The following is a 16,493-nucleotide window of genomic DNA, read 5'->3' as shown; positions in this document are numbered from 1 at the left end:
AACCAAAGGGCCAGAAAGTGCTTATATGTAAACATTAGAAATACCAGATTCATATCTAGATAATTGATGCTGCATATGTTTCTTTTGTATTAGGCCATTTGACTTGTCATAAACTTGGTATAGCAGAAAAATTTGGTGTGGATCAACCTTTTTTTTTTTTTTTAACGTGTTTAGTAGTATTTTAACATTCAAGATCATATTCAGATGGATTCTGGAGAGAGGGCTCTTAGTTGCTTCAAGTAACGTTCCATAAATATTGTGTACTATAATTCAGAATTAAACTGCTCAAAGGAAATTGGTATGATTCAGAAACCGTCTTTATTAATGGTTATAACGACCCAGATGAAATTGTTTGTATAGCTCCACAAGACTTTAAAACTGCTGCACAAAAGAGAATAACATGTGCTTTATACAGCTGAAGTAGTAGTGTCAGTAATGCAAGAAGTCAAGTATTTTCTTTGCTTAATTCAAATCAGGGATTTTGCCAAAGAAGGTCCAACTAGGAAAGCTCCAGGCTCTGTATTTTTAATTTGCCAGTGGAAAGCTTCACATTTTATATTTTATCAACACCTGAAATGTTTCAAAGTGCTTTTGTACAGATAGTAGACGGACTTGGTGATGGTGTTTATATGTAAATTTATGATTTCATATGCAGTCAAACAAGGGACAAGATATTTCAAGGCTAAGGCTGAGACAGAATAACCTAAAACTGAACAAGATTAAGTGGAAAATCAGTTACAGAACTGATACAAGTTCTGTCCTATGCTTGAAATCGGATACAAAGTAAGAGCCTTAGTTCAGATGTTTCATGGGATTTATAGGAATCATGCAGTATCTTAAGTATTTTCAAACCTGGCAGGTGTGAATTTGTCATCAGTGACATTACTGAAACATGGTACAGAGTGATGCTGGAGTACAGAGCTTTAATGTGCTTTAAAATGATTAGTTAGTGACTGAAATAAGTCACAGTACAAGTAGGTGCAACTCCAGATTGTATCTGTGCAGTCAGGAGCCTTTTAGAGTCAACGAAAAAGATAGTGTAGATAGGAGTTTGCCATTGCGTATGGATGTGAATAGTTCTGTGGGTATACATCACAAATCTCTGATGGAAATAGACCACACACCACTACAGAGCAAAGTTAAGACTTGATTATATAAAGTATAGAGAAGTAGTACTGTGCCAAAACAAATGTAATTGTTTTCAGAGAAAGAATATGATGGGTTTTGTGAAGTTTTTAATTGTCCTTCAGTAAAACGTACTGAAAGCTGAAGTAAGCTCTGGCAAATGTAACTGACTTTTTCCCCTTCAAAATGTGTAATAGTGGTTGCTGCTTCAAGCAAGTCTTGCAATGTGTAACAGTTGAACTGCATGAGAAAACTAGTCTGTTTCAGTAATAACTCAGCAGAGATGTTGGAGTAAAACTGTCTTCTCAAAAGGGCACATTCTTATAGTGGTTAAAGCTGATGCTAGCTTTGTATTAGCACTTCATGCTGCTGAGTTGTGTGTTCTTTCTCTTCTCATTAGCAATATATTAACTGTGACGTCACCCAGGCTGTGTGTGAAAACAGTCAGTTGTAATTGTGGCATCTTGTTGAGTGTTTTTAATTTGAATAGTAGAAATCTCAACAGTGGTCTGGTCCAAGAGATTGCACACACATCTTTGGTGCAGAAGGCTGTAGGTTCTATTCCCAGATTACTGACACCATAGTACAGCGTACGGGGGGTGCTGTGTCTGGTCCTTGTGATGAGATGGGGGTAGCTCAGGTGGATGTAAAATATCTCATGGCGCTTAATCAAAAATGGTAGAGGAAGTTATCTGATGTTGTGGCCAAATTTCCCTTTAGTAATATAAATAGCACCTTGGGTGACCCCTTAAAAGAGGCTATTAGCCTATTGGGACTAACCCACTCAACAAAGGATAAATAAAATCAAAATAAAATAAATGTTGGGATCTGAAAAAATGTCTTCTTTCTTTGAAAAGAGGCAGGGATACTAAAATATATATAATCTTCATAACATAAAAAATGTATACCTCATCCTCTAAAAGTGGACTCAAAAGATAAATAAAGAAGCAAAATCAAATCCTCCAAAGATGATGTTGAACTGCAAATTGCAGCCCATGTAAAGGACACCTGCATAGCCTTTTTCAAATGTTAGAAATTTTAGAAGCAATACTCAGCAATTCATTGAGATAATACAGGACAAGAACACATCCTAATCCTTAGAAGACATTGCCAACATATTGGCAGATATGTTTACCTCAAGCTTTAAACTCCTATCTCAACCTTACTTTCCCCTGCATATTAGCATCCTCCCCTCATCACACTGTAGCTTTTAACACCATCCTTTGGGCAACTTCTGTTTTATAATGCTCGGGCTGATGTCAAGGCTGATATCTGCACACTTGAGTTGTTATAAACTCTCCAGCTGACACCCAGATTCTTTAGGAGGGTCTAATACATAGAGACAAGTGGTGCAAGGACCACAGGCTTAATATAAATGCCAGTCAGTAGAGCATTGTGTCCTTTGGCAGATGTGGACACCCATGTACCTACCACGTAGATGACATCCTTTTGAAAACTGATATGATTGTTAGAGAGCTGGACACGTCATCAACAATAAACTATCCTTTGATCACCATGTATTTGGCGTCATTACGGAATCCTTTTATCTAGCCAGACTGTTTTACTGGGGGGCTTGTCGTCTAGGTCAAGGGAAATATTACTCTTCTGTACTGTTCCCTTATCATACCCCTAATAGAGCAGTAAAGCATCCATTTTGGTATGTACTTGTGTAAACGTATGACTCTACTCAGAAGACCACAGGGTTTCCACACAAACAGAATCAAGGGCATGCTTCTTTGTGCTATCCTAGACCACCTTAAGTCATTTATTCTCTTCTGTGTTTCCTACAGACTCTTGAGGGGGACTTCTGCCTCTTCAACAAAGCCTTGAGTGATCCAGTCCTATGTGAACACCTAGACAACCGCAAAACAAACACCCTAAACCCCCACCCAGAGAAGCTAAACTTTCAGTGCAGCATAAATGCAACCTGCTGGCAAGATGTATATCCCAAAAGTTAATCAACAACAACAAAAAAATCATTGACAAACTGAACAGGCTAGGTATCGACCTTTATATCGTTGGATGGGTCGCTAACTGGCTCACTGACGGAACACATTTAGTTAAAATAGGGGAATCAACCTTCAGCAGCAGACCTGTAACCAGTGGTGTTCCACAGAGATCAGTCCTGGGACCTCTGCTGTTTGGAATCCCTTTCTCTAAAGTACAAACAAAAACTAAGTCTGTGGCTAACAAAGTTTGGTGATGACTGCTCATAAAATCTCCAAATGATGTCAACATGCTACAGGAAGGTCTTAAATAAATGATTGGTGCCAAAGTCATGGCCTTATACTCCATGCAAAAAAATGTATTATCCCTTTAAGTAAAAGCAATGTTCCTGCTAACTACCACATCAATAGCAACACCCCAAGTATGCACTCGGTGATGAGAGACCTGGGCACACAGGGTGACAGCAACCTTACCTTTAATCAGCATGTCTCCCCAGTGATTGGAAGGGCAGTCTATATTGCTCATCTCATAAGTGAGGGGATTGCCTCCTGAAAAAAAAGTTATAACCTCCCTCTACTTTTTCCTCATCAGGCCAATACTAGAGTACAGTGGCCCTGTTGATATGTAACTTTCCAAGTACCTGCAGCAATTGGAGAGACCACAAAGATTCCTCACAAGGAAAATTCAAGGTATTCAGCATCTGTTGTATGCGAATCATCTGAAATTACTGTCATTTTATTCTGTTTTATACAGACTACTCAGAGGCAAACTGTGCTTTGGATATAAAGCAATCTCTGACCCTGTCTTATTGCTGCAAGTCGAATTGTACATGGGTTACTCACTCTAAAGACCTTAACCTGGTATGTGATATTACTGGAACCTGCTGGAGGGACAGATATGTCTCCCAGAGGTTATCATACCTTTGGAGCAGACTCCCACTTCATGTTAAACAGAGCACCTCATTGGCCATCTTCAAATGTAGTCTGGACAATTCGATGGGTAACTGTAAATTCACCCCAGGGGTTCCACCTGCGTCCCTCTTGGACAGGGACAGTAGGTACCGATCATGGAAATAAGGGTAGAACCTGTCTATAAGCTTTTTAAGGACCCTAGGGCTATTAGCCTAGTAACTTCCTATGATCCTGTAAATATCTCTCTTCTAGGAAATAGACTACCCTTGGATGTAAAACAAAGCAACTGCCTGACCCTCTTCAAGTGCAGCATGAACAAATGGATGAGTAACTGTAAATTCACCCTGGTCTGGCTCCTCAAACCTACATTGAAAGACTGTGAAATTAGGCAGTAGTTAATTTAAGCTGTAGGGTACTGATGAAGTGGGAACTTAAGGCTAGGCTACAAGTGATCTGTCTGCTTAACTGTCTAGAATGAACCAGTGATTCTGTTGATAACACCACCCAGAGATCTGTTTAGGACTTATGCAAGCTTCTTTGAGCCTCTTGGAGAAGAACTAGCTTGCTGGTGGTGGTCAGTGCTTTTGTGCTTGGCTGTGCGACATTTCCATGAAACTTGTTTAATCCTCATTCGTCATGGAAGATCCAGACATCTTGACAGCAGCAGAAGTTGAAGAGGCCTGATAATATGGACCACCCTCAGATGACTCCCCATCATTGTTGGATTGGGATCTGTGAAAAGATTTGGTAGTACCTCTTCCCAGTAGACAAAACTGAATAAAGGAGCATAGGATCTGCACCTTCTGACATTTGTGTTTGAATGCACTGCCTATAGATAACTGGAGTTTTTAATTTTAAGAGGGCTGATAGACATGAAAGTTTTAGAATGAAGGTCCTTCAGAGATTAGTGAAAAAGACAATATTGTAACAGTGGTGACTGCAGGGAGACCTGTGCAGGTTAGCCCCTGTATTGGTGACAGAAAGCAGTGCAGCATAGGAATGTTGGGAATACAGGCCAGTGTGTGGTACCTGGACTGGGTGTCTGTAAATCACTGAAGGTTGTTTGCTGCTGCTGGAAGATCACACCAGGTGTTTCTTGGGTGTTGATTTTTGAGACTGTGCAGAGTACCACTGACTAGAAGATTAGCATAGTTATTGGGGTTAGAATGGCCTGGAGTAGCTGCAGTGACTTTTGGGTTGTGCTTAGTAAGTGCTAGTTATGATCGACTAAACTGTGTATGGAACTTACAAGCTCTACTGATGCCAGTCTTTCATTGAAGGCAAAATGCACACTGCAGGGGACATATCAGATGCCTCACAGACCTTTCTGTCAAGCAAAAGGGCAATAGGTGGTAGACACCCGCAAGATTCCCAGAGCCCATGAAGAATGAGAAAACAGACTTCTGTGTCTTTATCCTGAGGCAGCTATATCATAACCAGGAAGAAGACCTGCCTTTGTGAGCAAACCTCTCTGAACAGGAAGAGGAGTGGAAATCAGAGTTGGTTTAATGCCTGCTTATGCTAAGTGGTATAGTTTTCTGCTGCAAGACCATAATATCAGATTTCCTCTTATGGTGATTTTTTTTAAAGGAATACGTACGTCATATAAGACTGAGTATAGAGGTACAATATTTAAGCTTTGTAGGTACTACTGTTGTGCACAGTCTGAAATCTGAACTAAGATGCTTTCTAGGAATTGAAGTATCACGTCCCCATAAAATTATGATGATTGCGTTGTGTGAGATGAATGTTATTGTGTAATAAGGCAAATGTTTATATTGCCATGCAATTGTTTCTGGTATGCTATGTTATGAAATTCAGGGTATATTAATTATTTGCGTCTTTCGGCTTTTCCCGGTTAGGGGTCGCCACAAGCGGAACTCCGGTCCGCTAATGATTGGCAGTTGATTTTTACGTACCGGCTTGCCAGGCCTGACGCACAACCTTCAACGAAGGTGCACCCATTCACGCATGTCTCCACGCAGAAGACGGTCTAGCTGAGAATCGAACCGGACAGCATCTTACTGTGAGGCGACAACGCTACGGTATATTAATACTGATAAAAATGCTGAATGTACTATTTAGCTCTGATGTTAAGGCGATGTGTTTTTGATGTATTATTGCAACATTTCTGTCTGATTAGCTTTTAATCTCATTCTGCTATTGATCATTTGAAAGTATGCCTTTTAAGGTAGAACAGAAGCAGAAATTAACTTTACTTATTATATTAGGTTATGGAGGGATAATGTGAAAACCATTCTTTACTAAGTACATTTTCATGTAGTATTGCAAAATTTGAACACGCTGAAGAAAGCTTATTTTGAAATAGTGGAGACGTACTATGTTTCTTAAATAACTTACCCATGCTTTGTATCATCTTCTTCTCTTTCACAGCTGCTTGCAACTTTTTTAATTCAGTATGAAAGAACTAATGGAGTCCAGTCCTCTGGATTGCTGCTGGTTTTCTGGCTAATAGCATTGCTATGTGGTATCATCCCTTTCAGGTCCAAAATTCTGCATGCTTTAGGAGAGGTAAGGCAGTTGCTTTCTTAAGTTATAATTTCTGTGAATAATTTATGCATGCGTTGAGAGGTAAGACAGTTGAATTCTTAAATGTTATCACTTTTGTAAGTAAAAACAAGTATTGTATGCAGTAGCAGATTCATGCTGTCACACAGAATTCACTCACTGTGTCATGTAATAAATAAACGTATGATTAAGTACTCTTGGAGCCAGTAAAATGTGTTGCAATAGTACAGTGTGTTCAGTACTTTTATGTTTCCAGAATCATGTAGTATAGCCACAGATTATAACAGTGCACATAGTATGCATAATTACCATTCTGCTTCCCCAATTCAAATGCGAGTTTTAGTTTTAAACTGTTTATTTCTGTATACTGACCTCTGGTTGTGGGAACCTTAGCCAACTGCCCACAAACAATTTGAGAGCTTAGCTTTTATGTACCTACTGCCCCCCACATTAGTGATGCATTAGAGCCAGACAGGCCTGCTTGCATTTCTTAAGGTCTGCTGTTAACTTGCTAATCTACCTGCTCTCCTATGCAAGAAAATCATGCAACACTTTCTGGCCCTCTTTCTGTGTAGGGTAATCATTTCAGTGTTTGCTTTAATCAGTCCCCTTAAAAAATGTGCATTCACTCATTTCTCATCTAGACAGTCCTCTGGCATGAGAATTTGTTACTGAACCTGGGTTGCCTGCAGCAGCACAAGTGACCTCTGATATACCATTTGAGTTCATATTGCTGTCTTTTTACAAGTTAGTTTTCAAATGATACAAATCCTGATTGCAATTTTTTAGAATGACCTTTTTTTATTTTTTCATTGAATGCATCGGTATGGAAGGGCAATAATTTCTGCAAACAGTGGAAGTACTAGAAAACTTGTAGTATCCATTGAAGTACGTCATTTTTTGTTTTTCTGTAAGAAATGCAGGTGATTGTTGGATACCATCATGGGTTTCCTCTTCACTGCCCGTTCTTGGCAGCTGGCTCCTTGAATTCACTACCCCTTCATTAAAGAACTACTTTTGCAGATGTAGGCAGTCCTTACTGATCTGTGTGTTAATTCTTACTGCCTCCCTGGTATGATCTGTACCACTTGTATCATGTCCCCATTGAATTTCTTCTGTTTTTAGTGAGAAGAGCTCTACCGTTTTAGTGTCTGATCATAAGCTTTCCTCTCTGTTCCATGCAGTGCTTTTCCTATGGGAAAAGACCACAGAGTTTTACCAAGTCCAGTATAATTGAGACTCTTGATCTGATCTATTTAGCTGAATTTAGTGTAGTCACACATTGTGGTTGTACTGCCTCTGAAATTGTAACTTTGTAGTTAATGAAGCTTTTTCGTTTCTTCAGAGACTGAGCACTCTTGGTTTTACAGTGTTTAGTATCATATGGGTGTGGAGCCTGCAAGGAGCCTAGCTGTGTGTAAAATGCTGATGTTTCTTTTCTTAAAGTCCATGTTTTCCATGTCTATTCAGGAAGTAAAAACAAAGATTCCAGGGTCCTACACTAGTAAATCCAAGTGCACGACAGAAAATAGCAAATTACAAAAAACACGCCGGGCTGTAGAAATGCTGTTTTCGAAAGTAGTCCTAATTTTTTTTCCTTTGGACTTCCTCCTGCAGCCTGATGTCCATCTCTTGGCCTGCTCCAGAACTTCACATTCCTCAAGGCATGGTAGAGTCACAGCATTCCTTGTTGGCATTTGCAATTTATTCTTTTGAGTATAAACCTCACCATTTTGGAAGCTGCCACTGCTGGCTTCTCACACCATCCTGTTGTGATCAGCATCCCCGAGTCATTTTGTTTAGTTGTTATAATTTCCAGTTCTAACAGCTGATACCTGGGACTATCAAGGGCCAAGAGCAGTACTTTGCATTTGCCCATTTGCTAATTTTTCCTTAACCCACCCAATCCTTTACTGCTGCATCTCTGTTACATTGGCAAATAAGTTATTCCTGTTCTGTGAGTGCTTAAGTAGTCTAAAATGAACACACTGAGTATTACTTGAGACTGATTCATATTTCACACCTCTAGCCATTGTCCTTGTTTCTGACCCTGTGTCCTTTCTGTCACTCTTGTATTACTCTGTATATTCTTTTACTACATTTCAAACACTCTTAAAACAGTGGTGCACAAACTTTTTGTGGGGAGGGCCACTACACAAATTCTTAATGAATCTGCGGGCCACCTCAAAACATAGTAAGTCGTTACTAGTTAATAATACGTACAGGTGACTGGCATTTTTACTTAAGACAGCAGTCACGAAATTGCCAGCTTTCTGCATCAACTTTGCATTTAACTTTATTCTGGCTTGCAGCCATGACTTGTTACAAACTCTTGCAGAAAGTTACTACTGTTTACAGACTAAGCTATAAACAAGAAAGAATAGTTACTTTGCGGCTAAAATTAGAGGCGTGTGCAATTGCAGTCAGTTAAGTAAGCATGTGCTGGAAAGTTTGCATGACTGGAGTAAGGTATAGTATTTTTTCACATTTTAAAATTTTTTGGTTACTCTCTGGGGGCTGGATGGCATTGCGTGGAGGGCCGGATTTGGCCCCCGGGCTGGACATTGTGCACCACTGTCTTAAAATTTTCCTAGCAATTGTTTTGTGGGCGAGTCAAGGACATTGCTGAAATCCAAATAGATCATGACCGTACTACTTTCGCCTCATTTGGTTTGCTCCTCATAAAATTTGTGATTTTTCTGGCAAATTACTGGGATGATTTGAGGACTGAATTCACTAAGTAATTATATACATGTTTGATTCAGACTTCATATCCATCAGAAAAATAAATGCTATGACAAATCCTGTTATTGTAAGTTAATAAGAGCAGCATTTAAAATCTGTCCCTATTTTTGAACCTTTGTCCCCTCATTCTGTCAGGTTTGTCCAGATTTTCCTCTCTTAAGAGGCTGAGCGGTATGACCTGCTGCCCCCCCCCCCCTCAACTGCTTTTGGACAGGAATCTGTGTTGGATTTTATCCTGAAGATTTTTGTCCATTAGGAAGGCCAACAGCCTTAAACTGCATCACCTTCCCTGTCTTCTGGCACTTGTCTACTGCATTTCGCACCCACTCTGCTCATCTCCCACCTCTTGCTTTCCTTCATGAAGACTGAAACAAAATATTTATTCAGTATCTCTCTTTCTCGATCTTGCATGCTTCCGTCTTTATTCAGCATGTACATGTGTCTCTGCTTTGCTGTTTTCTGCTATAGGTGTAGAATGACATTGCTCTTGATCCTTTCTTCCACACCTCTTTCCACTTGCTACTGGATACCTTCACTTATCTTGTCACCATTCTACTTTCCTTTGTGTATTAGTTTAATAGTTCATTTGCTCCTGCATAAAGGCCAATGGTCAATCAGTATGCAGACTCCTCAGTAAGTGTGTTTTACCCTTGAATCGAATAGAGTGTCTAGCTTACAACAAAGAAGATTGACGAATATGCAAAGGGGCTCTTTTCTTTAACTGAGCCACTGACTGCATTAAGTAACTGTTAAGTAACTTGCTTTTAAAACTGTCCTTGACTCATCTATTCTAAAAATACAATTTGCTGCTTTAGTTAATGTACTTGTATTCGGCAATTCAGAAATGACTGATGTCATTCTCTCCAAAGTCCTCTGTAGGCCTAAGCAACATTTCCCCAGCATAAATCTATAGCTAATTGTAAAGAAGTCTAAACTTTTCATTCGAGATGAATATTATTTATCTGTACAAGTAATGAAACACCTTGTAAATGTTTGTTGAATACCATGTAAAACCAGATCTCCCTTTTTATAGTAGCAAAACAACATGTTATACTCAGTCATAGGACAAATGTATATTGTGAACAACCTCAAAAGACCATCTTTATTTCCTGTTGTATAGTTCGTAGTTATAGTAACTTTTACTGCCTTAGCTTTAACTTTTAAGCACTAGTCCTATACTACAAATAATACCTAAATCCTTGTATTTTGTAACTCACAAGGACCTAAATTTATATGATTTTCCACAGTCTGTTTCCCAAAATATAAAGTTAACACCTTTGTCCTTATTGACTTTTAATCCAGTTAGATCTAACCATTCAGCCACAAGCACAGATAATGATTAAAGTGGTCAGTATCTTCAGTGAAGTTGATAACAACCTAATTTAATATCATCAACATACTTTGCCATCAAGACTTTTGATATGTTAGGAATAACTGAAAAAAACAGGTTAAACAAGACTGGACTTAATACTGAGCCCTGGAAAGTACCTTTGTTTACATCAAGCCAGCTGGACATACAATTCCCTATCTTTACTCATTGCAGTCTACCAAGAAGTCAGTCAGTCATCCAACAAACATTGTATGGATTGACTTTGCTTGAGCATGGCATCTACAATATTAGAGTGGGGAACACTACCAGAAGCCTTAGAAAAGTCTAAATACACCACCAAAGAAGACATACCTATGTCTAAGGCTGCTGTCACTGGGTCATAAAATTCAATTAAGTTAGTGAACTTTGAACGTTTTTTCAGTTGTTAGTGAACTTTGAACATTTTTTTGTAAAACCATGTTGTGTTGTGTATGTGGTCCATTAATCATCCCTGAAAATCACAAGTGAGAAACAAAAGTGGACACCTCTCAAAACTCTTCCCAACAGTTAAGTAAGACTTCTTTTCTGTTGAGCCCCCTTGTGAATAGGAATTATATCTGCAAGTTTCCAACTTACAGGAACACAGTCCTGGAGTACAGCAAGTTGTTAAAACGTTGTGTAATAGTAGCTGAAATTATATATGCTGCAGTATACCCAGAAAATTCCTGGAATATTATCAGGTCCCATACTGCTACTCTGTCTAATATGACAAAAATAATGATTGAATAAGGGTCATATTAAAAACTGGGTATGTACAGTCCTTTATTAAAAAATATTTTTATCAGAAACTTCATTAAATGAAAGGGCATAATCTACCAAAAAATACTCATTAAATGATTTTGCCAGCAATGCTCAAGCGTTCAGTACTTCACTTCCAACAACAATTGGTCCAAAAATTGACCCTCATTACCAGTATATATAACCTAAGAGTACATTTCTTTGGGACAAGGGCTACTACATAAGCTACTTCTAAATTTACTTTTTGCTAATCTCAGAGAGGCATTCAGCCTTTTGGAAACAATTAAACTTGTTTTAAGTTTTTACTCTTGTACCGCTTCCAAAGCCTGAATTTGCTCCTTTTTTTCAAACATTTGGTGTGGCCAGTATTCCACCATGGTATAATGGTTCTGAATGAGCTATTGGTTATTTTTGTACTACTGGACAAGTAAGCTTTACATAAATTTTCAAAGTCCTGTGAATAATTCTTGCATTAGTTTCTCAAGGGAAGTCAGTTTCATAGAATTTATTTGATTAATACAATTTGGATCAAACAAGTTTAACTTATTAAAGATTCTCTTTTTTGCTGGTTCTTACAAAAAGCTTTAGTTATTTTAAATTGAAAAGTCAAGTCATGTGAGTTGCTTAGTAGACACAGTTGTTTTATCCCAAATATTATGTTTGGAATTTTAGTAAGTAAAGGATCTAGGATGTTATTTTATCTAGTTGGAAAGTTGGTCATTTGAGTTAAGTTATTAAGCCTGCATAAATCATAAAATTCATCCTCCAGCATAGTCGCTGTAGGGCCATCAGACCAACTAATCCTGCGAAAATTAGTCCCCTAATACTGTCAGATTATCATGTCATTAACTTTGTCAAACCGTTTTATCAGTACTAGAAAACGAAAGTTCTGCAGGATTCAATAAACTCCGTGTAGGTTCTGTGCTGAGCCTACATGGAGTGTTTTTATTTATGCAATACTGCTCATCATGTGGCATTGCCCCATGAATATTAATGATGCCCGGTGCGCATAAGCAAGGTTTTGTATCTTGCTCCAGTGTTGCTGGCTGCGAAACCTGTACACTGAGAATAATGGGTTGTACCATCCAATCTTTCAAGGAACGAATCTGGACAAACACTAAACTAATGGGGGGGGCCAAAGGGCCAAAAATAGGAGAGATTTACTATATCAGACTGCGAATCATAGATGATAGGTGGAATAATAGGATTTGTTAGGTTTACCTTCGTAAGTGCATTATGCACGCGTGCAAATCCACTTTGTGTGAAAGGAGGTTTTCAGATTGGCAAAACCTTGAAAAAAGTGTCCGAATGTGCAATGGGTGAATGCACATTGGCATTCGCTCATTGCAGATTTGACATTGTGGGTGTGGATTGCACTATAGCGGGGATCGGGAAATTATCCCTTTCCCCACTGTAGTGCAGTCACGGAGTAAGTATATTAAAGTAGGGGGGTGCGGACTGCACTATAGCGGGGATCGGGAAATGATCCCTTTCCCCCACTGTAGTGCGATCACAAAGTTAGTATATTAAAGTAGGTGGGTATGGGGTGCAGAGGGCCTTGCCCGATGTGTCATCGACATTTTAGTTTGAAAATCAGCGAATCAGCTATTCGGTTTGTTTTTCAAATGTCTGAGAATGTCGAAGTTTAAAATTCACGCATTTGGTCCACCCAAATGCGCGATCGATATTGCCATTTCCAACAATATGCAGGTAAACCTTTGTGTTAGCATGCATATTCTGAAGGACATGAAGTATGAAACTGAAATGTATGTCATTCTGTATTGACTTCTGTCTTCACATCTGACCAATCTCCCATTTAAGTTTTTTTTGGGGGGTGGGGGTGGGGGGGCAGTGTTTGCACAATGTGCCAATTTCCATAAACATGTTTAACTGTGTACTTAGCTGGTTTACGCAAAATGCAGCAGTGCTCAAACTGTACGAATGGGCCACCCAGGTTGTAGGTAGGACCCAGACAACCACAGACATAAACTGGATTTATTTATTTATTTTGAAAATTTGTTGACCAGGAAAATCCGAATGCGTCAGAAACACATTTTCAGCGGAGGCCCAGGGAGAAAAGCTATACAGAATAAAAAAATAAAAACACTGATCAAAATGCAAGTACAGAGATATGAAATACATTAGTGTAGGTTACCATAAGTTGCAGGCAGATAATTTATGTAAAATTACCCCAGTACCACTCCAAGCAGATAGAAATTACCACAATAAATATAAAAATCAAGAAACTGAGAGCTGCAAGTTCATACAGTTGGTGTATTACTATAATTATTTTAGGCTAATAATAGTATCACAGAAATACAGTAAACTTGTGCTATGATTAACAGTGAGGACTTGACAAGAACTACTAAGATAGGTCATGTCATGTCACTAATTCTGTGGCAGCAGATGTTAAGTGCAGGTGTGGATTGGAGATGGTCTGGTGTTCTATTATCGGGTATGCAAATTTTGTTTTACTGTTGAGATTGCAGATTATAGCAATAAACTGCAACATACAGAACTGTTTTCTCAACCTTCTTAGGAGAACCATAGACATGGTTCATTTGACTAGCAGATTTACACAATTGCCTGTATACCTAACAACCTTGAAATGCATTGCCTGCCACTGTTGCTCATTGCTTACCATCAGGCAGACATGCCACCTGTCAGTGTACACCCTCGCCTACAGCATTTGCATGTTAAGTGTTTTCAAATGTTGCAAAATCAAACTGTGTGCACTCTAAGCACGAGACTTGCAGTAGGTGGGAAAGCAGCAGCATATAAAATGCAATTGGATGGGAAATGCTCATTCTGCATTTAGCTTGAGCTATGGCAAGCAAGGACATTGAGCAGGGAAGTGCGGCTACTGTGGCTTCAGTGCCTGTTGAGTCTGGCTGTAACCAAAGTGTTGGTGAGGTGCCACACAGAAGGGTTGATAGGGGTGCTTGGAGGGCGCCTGCTGTCCTCCCTCCTTCACCTGGTGCAGTTCTCTTCCCATGTCATTCAACATATGTTTAGGGCTGTCATGGAGGCACAGGCATGTTCAGAAAGTCACTCCAGACAAATGCTCAGGGTTGTGGATGTTGCACAGTCTGACCTGCATGACTGCCCTCCACCTTGTTGCCGATTTTCACTGGCTCGGATGAACAACACATTGGATTGAGGGTTGGCTGTGATGGACAGAGGGGTGTCTGTCATTGAATGAGCAGTGTCTGTGATGGAATGTTTGCTGGGAATGGGAATGGCATCCTCGTAGGTGTAGGTCAGCCACAACATCTACTGATAACCAATGTGGTCGTGCCCAACCATGCTCCCGTAGTGGCAGTACTTCTGGTCCATTGATGAGTCTGCTGTCCATACCCAGACATGGCAGGCCATGAGGTCGTGGTCCTTGGCCATTCCCATGAAGGGAGTATATCCAGCAGACATCGGTCATGCTCAGGTAGCAACTTTGGGCATTGAGGTCCCAGTGCAACTCCTGGCAGAGCCGGTTCTTGTAGTCAGGGGCAATGACTATGAACTACCAGTCCTACCATGCACGGCTCACACCTCTCCGATATACCAAGACATAGAGCACTAAGCTTGGCTGTATTCATGCAGACTGTCACACATCGCTTTCACATGAAGGGCCCCTACAGATGCATACACAGCCTGCCTGCTTCTCTTTCTCCTTCACACACATTCGACGACCTTTTGTGTCAGCATAGGTCTCCTGCCCCTTCTCCCAATACCCTGTGCAAGTGATAACTGTGCCATATCCCTATTTTCTCTTATGGATTCAGGGATACAAAATCTTTGTGCCTGATGCACAGGGTTCATAGCTACATTAGTGCCCAGTATATTTGCATTTGTGTTGTTGAACTGAGATATGTACCTATCACTCATGTTTGCCTTCCCAAATTGTAGAGTGAATAGCATCATCATGTCAGTACTTCCTAGTGTATTCTTTTGTAAGGGTTGTGAAGGCAGGAACTTCAATGTGTCTCCTTACTTTAGAACTTTTCTCTTTCTTGTTTTCTAGTATGTACGTATGGTTTACATTGTAAGACATGCCATCACGTTCAAATCTCAGGATTGTATGACAGCTCTGTAGTCAGACTAATCAGAACAGTTATACAGTATAATGCTCTCTTTTACATAAACCTCACAAGACACATGCAGTAGCTGGACAGACCACAGGGTTTTCTCATCAAGGTAACACATGGCCTACTAACAGACATTCTGAACGACATGCCAATGTCATCTGTCTGGTATCACATTAAATTGTAACTGTTATTGTAAGCCTCTTACTTTTGGTTTAAGCACTTGGGCTTCAGGCCAGTTGTCTTACATTAAGAAGGTGTTGTAGTCTATGTTCTTGTGGGAGGAGACGGTAGCCTCTGCCCTTCTGAGCTTGGAATTGCTGGTTGAATGCTTATTGTGCATGTTCTAAGTGCCTTTGTTATGGTTTAAGCACTTGGCCTCCAAACCAGTGGTTTTACACTAGGAAGATTTGTGGTGTAGACTCTTGTGGCAGGAAAGGATAGCCTACAACCTTCTTACCTGGAAATTGCTGGTTGGATGCTTATTGTGTCTGTAATGCTGAAGTTGACTTCTGGTTTAAGCACTTGGGTTCCAGACCACTTATTTCAAACTAGGAATGTTTGTTGTCTACACTGTTGGAGTATTCTACTGATTTGCTGCTTTAGTTAAACTGTTTTGTCTGCTGTTGTGATTTTGATGGTCTGCACTTTGAATTTCTAGTGCGTCTGCATTTTATAGCATAGGCTGTGTCAGGCTTGCTGAATCTAGACTGCTTGGTATCATTTGAGCAGTAAAACCGGCCCTGTAATTGTGGCAGAAGTGTGCAGCTGAGGACCCGAGTTGGGGATTTCTGGAATAAGGCTCATTCTTGGCCTTTCCCTTTGTTTAATTGTTTAAAATTGTTTAATTTTGCTTGTATTCAAGTGTCTTGTTTAGCACTCTGTGTACTGTAGTTGCTCAGAGCTTGCACTGCTACCCTGCAAGCAATGTGCATTGTGAAACACTGACACATTTTTCTACCCCTAGCCTTCCATAGAACAGACACTTTTAGTCTTGCAGCAAAACCTGGCCCATCTAGCCCACTCCCTACTAGTTACTACAGTAGAGAC

General features: G+C 39.8%; 1 protein-coding gene across 2 annotated transcripts in view; it reads left to right on the top strand.

Moving 5' to 3' along the window:
- The window catches only part of ABCC1 (ATP binding cassette subfamily C member 1), a 1,301,041-nt gene that overhangs the window by 264,057 nt on the left and 1,020,491 nt on the right, over positions 1-16,493 (top strand). For both annotated transcript variants that reach the window (XM_044089159.1, XM_044089158.1), the window contains exon 4: positions 6,378-6,515. In XM_044089159.1, the coding sequence (XP_043945094.1) occupies positions 6,378-6,515 (138 nt within the window). The remainder of the gene's footprint in view (positions 1-6,377; positions 6,516-16,493) is intronic.

Source organism: Protopterus annectens, chromosome 12.part0 (genome assembly GCF_019279795.1).
Source record: "Protopterus annectens isolate FY-2018-M chromosome 12.part0, PAN1.0, whole genome shotgun sequence".
Lineage (NCBI taxonomy): Eukaryota > Metazoa > Chordata > Ceratodontiformes > Protopteridae > Protopterus > Protopterus annectens.
Note: the sequence above shows the minus strand (reverse complement) of the source record. Positions and strands in the feature narration are given on the sequence as shown.